This window comes from Propithecus coquereli, unplaced genomic scaffold (assembly GCF_000956105.1).
Source record: "Propithecus coquereli isolate 6110/MARCELLA unplaced genomic scaffold, Pcoq_1.0 Scaffold43, whole genome shotgun sequence".
Taxonomy (NCBI): Eukaryota; Metazoa; Chordata; class Mammalia; order Primates; family Indriidae; genus Propithecus; species Propithecus coquereli.
Window position 1 is genome coordinate 2417479 of NW_012150063.1, and position 9647 is coordinate 2427125.

A 9647-nucleotide genomic window follows, 5' to 3' on the forward strand; every position below is an offset into this window, starting at 1 on the left:
GACTTGTTCATATTTTATATTTAAAACCAAGACTAGCAGTGTTGTTACTTTGCATGGTTTCTGAGCACCTAACCTAGGCCAGGTGCTGGGCTAAGTGTTAAGGAACAAAGAGTAACACATGCCCTGTGGCCATGCGGTCTCAGCCACGCTGTCCAGCCTAGGAGCCACTTGTCATGTGACAAGTCTGGATTGAGATGTGCTGTAAGGGAAAAACACACACCAGATTCTGAAGACCTAGTACAAAAAGAAAGAATGTAAAGTATCTCATTAATATTTTTATACTGATTATACATTGCAATGATACGTTGATATGTTGGGATTAAACAAAACATATTAAAATTAATTTTACCTCTTTTTTCCTTTCCTTAATTTGGCTACTAGAAAATTTATAATTCTATGTGTGGCTTAGATTACATTCCCTTTGGACGGTGTTGTTGCAGTGTAGACAGGCAGGAATGGGTTGATGACCAGATTAGAAGAAGAAAGTGCTTTTGGGGCAGTGGGGTGTTCGCCTCTGACTGCCTGGGGCAGAGCAAGCCCCTGAGAGGCAGGTTATGGAGACGGTCACAGGGGGTGTGGGCAAGGGGGTCAGAGTGAAGGGCTTCCAGGCAAAGCAAAGGAGAGGAGGGACCAGGCACACACAGGGCACGTTTCAAAAAGGGTGACAAAAATTGCACAGAGCACAGGGACTAGGGAAGCAATGGGACGATGAGATGGAAGGTGAGTTTGTGCCAACATTTGAGGGGCCTTTTGTTCCACTCTCAGACTTTGAACTAACTGAATTTGAACCTTTTCCCTTGTTCACTTATAAAGAAGCCAGGAATTTACACAGAAGAGAATGCTAGGCTTGGTTGAGAAGAGCTGTGGAAGTGAAACTCTTTGTATTTGGAACTTTGTAGGATAATTAGCAGACAGTGTGTTTTTGCTTCTAGTTCAGATCCTAAAAGCAGATTCAGAGACTTGAGTCTGGTATTTGATCTCCAGCAACTTTCTGTGATCTCCATGTGGCTTCCTAGAATCAGAGACTGTCAGAGGCCATGCAGCAGGCTGAAGGTCACTAAGACCAAAGCACAAAGTCACCCGACACCTGGGATCTGGGCTTTTCCCCTATAACAGGCTGCTTATCTTTGTCCTCTTTGTGTCTCAATTTGGGTGGCTGAGATCTCAGAGTATCAACAAACAATAAAAGGGTTTGTTTTTTTTTTCAACTTTTTTTTTTTTTGAGACAGAGTCTCACTGTGTTGCCTGGGCTAGAGTGCCGTGGCGTCAGCCTAGCTCACAGCAACCTCAAACTCCTGGGCTCAAGTGATCCTTCTGCCTTAGCCTCCCGAGTAGCTGGGACTACAGGCACGCGCCACCATGCCCGGCTAATTTTTTCTATATTTTTAGTTGTCTGATTAATTTCTTTCTATTTTTAGTAGAGACGGAGGTCTCACTCTTGCTCAGGCTGGTTTCGAACTCCTGAGCTCAAACAATCTGCCCGCCTCGGCCTCCCAGAGTGCTAGGATTACAGGCATGAGCCACCGCGCCCAACCAATAAAAGGGTTTTGATCTAAGCCAGAATAGCAGCTCAATACATTTTAAGAATAGACAGACACAAAGTACGCAAGAGATCCCAGCCCCACACTCCAGGGGACAGAAGGCAATCACCAAAAACAAACTGAAACCTGGGATGGATTATTCATAATAATAACAACAATAAAAGCCCCTCAACCTCAAAGACAAATACCTACTGACTACGGGAAGTAAACAGTCCTTTGAGGAAAAGTTATTGGAAATGATCAGATCTGATTAGAAACTGCCATGCCTATTGGAATTTTTGGTCTATCTAGAAGGAGATTAGGAAGGCAGGGCCAGGAAATGGAGAACATATCTCTGGATTTAGGGATTTTAGGTCCGTTCAGTCAAAACAGCACTTTTGCTAAGCACCCACTGTAGGTGCTAAGGTCATGTGGCAGGGGGAAGGGAAGTCACTTAGGTATGTTACAAGGCAGGATCAAAGCATGCTAGAAACACAGTCCAAAGCACAAGATTCTGGGAGGGGAGCCCATGCTCTGATTAGGGAGATTCTATAAAGATTAACGAAGACAATGGGTTTGAGCTGCGCCTTGAAGGACACATATACTATTCTTCAATTAAGTGACAATGCAGGAAGATTTTAAAAAGAGGAAATGATATGAATGTGAAAAGCAAAGCCCTCTATTAGTTATCGAGGGAAACTGGTGGTTTTAAGAATTCATTTGTAACATTTTAAAGAAACATTCGGCCCATTCCTACTTCCCACACTGATATCATTGTTTTATTTTCTTCAAACCAATTATTATTGTAAAAAAATCAGCTTGTTAATTTATTTATTTGTTTTGCATTGTTGCCATTAACCAGGGTAACCACACCAACAGATTTGCTCAGGACAGTCCCAGTTTATGCCTGGCATAATCTTAGTCTTAAAAGTGTCATCATGTGAGCAAAACATTATAAAGATGTTCTACACATAACTCCCCAAGAAATTATTAGCTTAGCTTTTAAAAAGTAATTTTTCATTTCCCCCCCTCCAGAGATGGGGTCTCGATATGTTGCTGAGGCTGGACTTGAACTCCTGGGCTCAAGCGATCCTCCCCTACCTCAGCCTCCGGAGTAGCAGGGATTACAAGAGTGCCACTGCATCTGGCCAATTTTTCACATCTCTTGTCTACTAATATGAACATTGTTTCAAACAATCCTTAATTCAAGTAATGATGAATACACTACTATGTCCTTTTTTCTTCCCTTCATTTCTCAGCATTTAAACTTTAAGACTCAGCCTATATACCTTTTAAAGACAACACAATGTTTTTCTAAAATATTATTTATGTTCTATTCACTAATAAACTCTCAGCCACACTGCCAAACTAGCCACATCATATACTGGGAAAGCAATTCTCAACTGTCACTTGGACATATTCAACTACAAAGTGCACAGAAGCAGGAAACAGATTTTAGGAGGAAACCTGCGCCACGTAAGAAGTCAGACTTGATGTCCAAACAAGCATATGTACTCAGTAGGCAACAAATGAAACAACTCATTTGGCTCTGAGGCCTTCTCCAAATAGCCTTTTATCAAGTGGAAGAATTGCTGGGTTCTATTGAGTGATTTTTAAAAAAAAAAAAATCATAAACAAGGAGAAGCTTGGCATGACCAGTCATACGGGAATGTGCTTACCGGACAACCCAGGCATGATTTGGTTTTGAGGAATGAGAGAGCAATAAACCAACCTCATCCTGGCTCTTTCCTGAACTCTCTCCAGGCACTCACCTTTCAGATCTCCGTTCCCATCCTTGTCGCTGTCCCTGAAAGACCTCGGGTAGATCTGGTACATGGGCCCCTCCTGCCACCAGTCTAGGCACTTTGGAGAGATGACGGTGAGGGCTACGGTGGCCCCAATGAGCACAAGCACGGAAGCTATGGTGAGCCAGAAGAGGATCTCCCGGGGCAGCCGGTAGCGGGCCTGGCCTGAGAACTGGAACAGCACCTCCTTGGGCATCCCCGCGTAGGGCTGGATGCGCTGGACGTTGGGCTCCCGGGAGCCATCGATGCCCGCAGTGCTAGGCTGGGGGTTGTCTTGTGAGCTGCCCGGATCTGGATCCTGCTCTAGGTTGTCTTCATTTTGGACAAACCCGTTGTTTATCTGGCATCCCTTCCTATTCATCTGGAGGGAGTCTCTCTTGCCTTTGTCCTCAGCCATGTCTCACCGACTTACCCCTTTGGAGTGCCTTCCTACAGCAACGCAGGTGGAAAGGTGGCTTGCTGAATGCTTGATCTTGTTAATGGGCTTTGTGTGGTTTATAAATAAACCCGGCTGGACAAAGTCCAGCCAAGGAAGAAAGGGTAAAGGTGAAGGGGGTTTAACAGAAATTCTCTTTATACTTGTGAAACTGGCATAGCTGCAGTAACAACAGTGAGAGGGCTGGGGCCTGCAGTGGAGCGGAGCAGAGGAGAAACGGCACGCAGAGGCATGGTTCCCCTGCGATGCAGGGCGCTGCCCGGCTCAGCACACCAGTGTTCACAACAGCGTTATACACGATAGACAAAAAGTGGAACAGCCCAGACGTCCACCATTAAATGGCTGGATAAACAAAATGTGCTGTACACATACAATGGAATATTATTCAGCCTTAAAGAGGACTGAAATTCTGATACATTCTAAAACACGGATGAACCTTAAAAACATCATGCTAAGTGAAATAAGCCAAACGAAAAAAAAGACAAATATTTTATGATTCCACTTAGATGAGGTACCTAGAGTAGTCAGATTCATAGAGACAGGAAATAGAAAGGAGGAAGGGGGAAACAGGGAGTTATTGTTCATTGGGTACAGAATTTCAGTTTGGGATGAGGAAGTGTTCTGGAGGTGGATAGTGGTGATGGTTGCAAAACAGCGTAAATCTACTTAATGCCACTGAATTAAAAATGGTGTAAGTGGTAAATGTTATATATATTTTACTGCAATTTTTTTTTTTTGAGACAGAGTCTCGCTCTGTTGCCTGGGCTAGAGTGCCGTGGCGTCAGCCTAGCTCACAGCAATCTCAAATCCTGGGCTCAAGCGACCCTTCTGCCTCAGCCTCCCGAGTAGCTGGGACTACAGGCATGCGCCACCATGCCCGGCTAATTTTTTCTATATTTTTAGTTGTCTGATTAATTTCTTTCTATTTTTAGTAGAGACGGGGATCTCGCTCTTGCTCAGGCTAGTCCCGAACTCCTGAGCTCAAACAATCCACCCGCCTTGGCCTCCCAGAGAGCTAGGATTACAGGCATGAGCCACCGCGCCCGGCCTGCAATTTTTTTAAAAGCTTAAAGATTTCTCTTTTTAGCTAGGTATAAGAAAAAGAAACAAATACTGAATTTTGCAAAAGGACACAGGCTTTTCTTTATTTTTTTGTTTTGAAGGTGTCTTCCTACAAATTCAAGGGGAGGAGGGTCTGGAGACAGAGAACCACAACACTTTGTTACTGCAGCTAATTTTTTTTTATTTCTGTTCAAGCCAACCCCACAAAGGTCCATGTATATGCTCAGCTCTGCTGAGTGCTCAGCTCTCCCCGGGTGCATCTGGTCTTATTTTCAGAAAAGAAGGTGTCTGATCATTCTTGGAAGCACTTTCAGAAAGTGGAGGGAGAAAAGGACTCCACGTCAAGCAAGTTCAAGTGCTTTACTAGAGGTAAACAGTTCTTAATACTAGCACTAAAGAATCGTTTAATCACAGACAAGTGTAAAATACATTTACAAGTCAGAGGAAACTTCACTAAAGTTAGAGGTGATTTCCTAGGAGACTTTGCAAACCTTGAAAGAATGCAATGATTCATGATTTCCACTTTATCAACGGCATTTACACAACCCTATGAATCATTTGATCAGATAATGAGATCTTTTTTTTTTCCTGGTTAAACAAAGAAAGTTATCTGAGTCCCTAATCTTACTGGTTTTTTGTAGTGTGACTTAGAAGCAGGGTATAGAGGAATGAGCTACTTGATCTTGGCCAAATTATTTTTTTAAATGAGTAAATCGCGATACCTGGCTCATTGAATGCATCCAATAAGTGGTATCTTTAATCATTATTAATTATGCACATTGAATATTTTAAAAAATCAAATGAATTTAACTTTTGTGTCTTGTTATTGCTTTATTTCTGAAACACACAATGGAAATTTTTGCACAGGAGCTAATTCTTGAAATTCAGTTACTATTTGGGGAGAAGACAATGTGCAAAAATACCCACAGTTTTAAAATAATTTTAAATTTTAAAAACCTTGTAATGATAAAGGCTTAAATTCTAAATGTGTAATCATATAAATGCAGAGAAAATTCCACATCATAGCACTGTCTTCATGACAGAAACGTCCCATTTTGTCTTCTCTATATTTAACAACAATAATGATACTTTGAACTTCCAGAACATGCATAGTAGAAATTTTTTTAAAACAACCTGGAATAATTATCTGGTGTCTGGTGGGAGGATTTTTTTTTTAATAATAAAAGAAATTACAAAAGAAGATTGCTTGAATTGAGTAAAATCTTCAAATTTATTATATTACAAAACATATTAATCAAAGAGCATATGATAAATTGGGAAATGTATTTGTAATAAACATGCCAAAGAACTTGTCCTTAACACTAAAGGTATGTATATATTGTCAGACATGTATCCACATATGTAATTTCATATCAATTTTAAAATATAAGTGTCAGTAGAAAACTTTAAAAAAAAACATAAACAGATATTTCACACAAATCAAACTCACTAATATCAGAGAAATAAATAAGCACTTTCAATCACATTGGCAAAGAATTTTTAAAAGAGAGTAGTGCTGGCAAGAATCCAGTGTAAACAGACATAATAATCCTTGAAAGTAATTTGGCAATGTGTATCATGAGCTTTAACGTTTTTTAGGGTAATAAAGTGAGGCTAGCCCTACCAGATTTTAAAACAAAACTCCACAAAAATAAAGAGGTGATAATAAAAAAGAGATAGGTCAAAAGATCAATTAAACATTTTGAAGTTATCAAAAATAACTCCAATATAAAGGAATATATAAGAAAATCTAAAATATGGAAAGGCAACATTTCAAATCACAGAGAAAAAGAAAGATTATTTAGTAAGTGATGTTGGACAACTGCCTAGCTATTTGGAAAAGAAAATAAAGCTATGTAGGGTGTGGTGGCTCATGCCTATAATCCCAGCCTTTGAGAGGCCGAACGTATTTTCAGAGATTTTTTAATGACATGGAAAATAATTTCACATTGTTGTGTTAAATGGAGAAGTTTAGGATATAAAGAAATTGTGATTATGTAAAAAATTTCATGTGTACTTGTAAAGTCCTACTAGAAAACATGTTTAGAGTGTTTATCTCTGGGTTCTAAGATAATGGGTGATACTTATTTTGTTCTTTAAACTCTTTTGGATTTTTCTAAGTTTTCTATAATACATGAGTATTATTCTTTCATTGGAAACCCGGAATTCTAGACAGAGTTGGAAATCTGTCTAGAATTTCCTACGCAGGTGGTAGATTTCAGTGTCAGGTGACTCCTCCCAGCAATAGCTACCCGAAATTCACAAACACCCCATACACCCCATACTACTATCTAAACTAAAGAAAAAAAGTGGAAAGAAAACACAGATTCAATTAACAAGTATTGAAACACTGCAAGAGAAAAGGAAGTTGACAGCAATCTGGAGAAAGTATCTACATAGCTGAGAATTCCAAGCAAGTACAAAGATTACCAGTATTACTTCCTTTCAAAGAGATTTAAAGGAAATACTGATTGTAGAAACCCGAACACAGTACTGTTATCACTTGTAAATATGAATAAGGAACAAAAACATGAAGAAAGCTCTAAGAACTAACCTGGATAATCAGAACAAAAAATCAGAGACAATGACGATAAACCAGCTCAGTAAATTCAAATCCTAGGAATAAAACAAAAAAGAATGAAATATCTAGAAAATAGATGGCAGAACAATGGAGCACAGGAGCCAGAAACATCCTACAGTGAAACAAAGAAACAAGCACATAGAAAATAACCAATGAAAAGTTACATATAATGCATTTCAAAGCCATCGCATCGTAAAGACTTCCACTCAGCAGCAAACCCACCAAAGTGACATAAGGCATATAAAATGTCAGGTTTGTAAATACTAAAAGTAGAAGAAGGGTTTTCCATGTTGCGTTTGCCTGTTCACCAGACTGGCTTGCAGAGGCCGTGAGCTGAGGGCAGGAAGTGTCCCAGAGTCATCTTTAAGTTCACAGCGTCTATCTCAGTGCATGGTACGCTATTACATGAATAAAAGAATAGTTATTGAAAGATGGATAGAGCTAAACTTATGCTTTAGAAAAGTAAGAATGGAGGGGGAGGAGGAGGAGAAGGAGAATGGGTTAAGGGAGAAGGAAAGTGGAAAATGCATTCTGCACAAAAATGTGGATTTTTATCATTTCTCTTAGCCATGTGTTCTTGGCCTGACACAGTTTAATAAGGGAAATTTTAAGGCAGAGGAAGTGAGATTCAAGGCCTGCCTCCACTGTTTGCTCTCTGAGCGATCTTAGACAAATTTGTCAGCTTCTGTAAGCCTCTGTTACCTTAGCTGTGAAATTTAATTTGGTGCTGGGGTTAATATTGTAAATAGAGTTCAGAAGAAAGTGTTTTTAAAAACAGTTCTAGGCCAGGCACGGTGGCTCACACCTGTAATCCCAACACTTTAGGAGGCCAAGGCAGGAGGATCGCTTGAGGCCAGAAGTTTGAGGTTACAGTGAGCTATGATCATACCACTGTACTCCAGCTTGGGCAACAGAGCGAGACCTTGTCTCCAAAAAAATAAAAAAAGAAAATTAATTATGTTTAATAAGAGATTTTAAAATTGCCAAATTGCATATAAGAAAGTAACATATAATTGCATAAAAGTACTTTCTTGATGGAATTAAAGAAATACAAATCAAAACATTATTAGGATATAGCATAGATTAATTGCATTAATAGCCCAATTAATGACCTCCCCGTAGCTGCGCCTTTTGCCCTACAACTTCTTAGTTCCTTCAACACTGACTCTGTATGTGACCACATTACTTGTTTTGGCCAATGGGACAATAAAAAACTCGACACAGAAAGAGACTTATGAAGTGCTATGCATTTCTGCCTCTCTCTGGGACCCCTGCCATCACCTAAGAATATGCCCCGCTGGCTGCTGGAGGGTGTGGGAGGGAGGCAGAAGGCCTGGGTGGGGAGTCTTCCTGTTCAGAGACTTCCTAGACCAGACAGCCGCCAGCCAAACTGCAGTTGACTAAGACCCATGGACAAGCCCAGCCGAGATTAGCAAAACTGCCCAGTCAACAATTGTCCTGTCATGAAAATGAATAAATGGTTAAGTTACTTTTTGGTTTTGGCATTTCAAAAACAGCTTTATTGAGAGATAATTGATAACCAATAAACTGTATACAATTAAAATATACAAGTTGATACATTTTATCATGTGTATACACCTCTGCAACTATCACCACAATCAAAACAACGAACATGTCCATCACCTGCAAAAGTTTCCTTGTGCCCCTTTGTAATCTCTTGCCTCCCCCTCCCTGCAACATACTCCCCACCCCGCCTCATTCCCAGGCAATCGCTGATCTGCTTTCTAGCACCATAGATTAGTTTGCATTTTCTAGGATTTTATATAAATAGAATCACATATATAGTATATACTCCTTTTTGGTCTAGTTTCTTTTACTCATTATAATTTTGATATTTGTCCATCTTGTATCAATAGTTCACTCTTTTTATTGGTTAATAAACATTGTTTAGAGCAGTTTGAGGTTTACAGAAAAAAATGAGCAGAAAATACAAAGTTCCATATATCCTCTTTCTCCCCTCTGTCCCCACCCCCAAATACCTGATTGTTAACAGCTGCATTAGTGTGATACATTTGATGTACAACTGATGAACCAGTATTGATGACTGTTATTAACTAAAGTCCATAGTCTACATTCAGGTCCACTCTTGGTGCTGTACATTCTATGGGTTTTGACAAATGTATAGTGGCATGTCTCCACCATTACAGTGTCGTACAGAAGAGCTACACTGCCCTAAAAACCCTGTGCTCCACCTGTTCATCCCTCAGTCCCTCCCCCTACCC

At 40.0% G+C, this 9647-nt stretch overlaps 1 protein-coding gene across 1 annotated transcript in view; it reads right to left on the reverse strand.

The window, feature by feature from the left end:
- SLC3A1 (solute carrier family 3 (amino acid transporter heavy chain), member 1) overlaps positions 1-3722 on the reverse strand; it is a 42056-nt gene extending 38334 nt beyond the window's left edge. The window contains exon 1 of the mRNA XM_012653790.1: positions 3253-3722. Within this exon, the coding sequence (XP_012509244.1) occupies positions 3253-3722 (470 nt within the window). The remainder of the gene's footprint in view (positions 1-3252) is intronic.
- Between the last annotated feature and the right edge of the window lie 5925 nt (positions 3723-9647).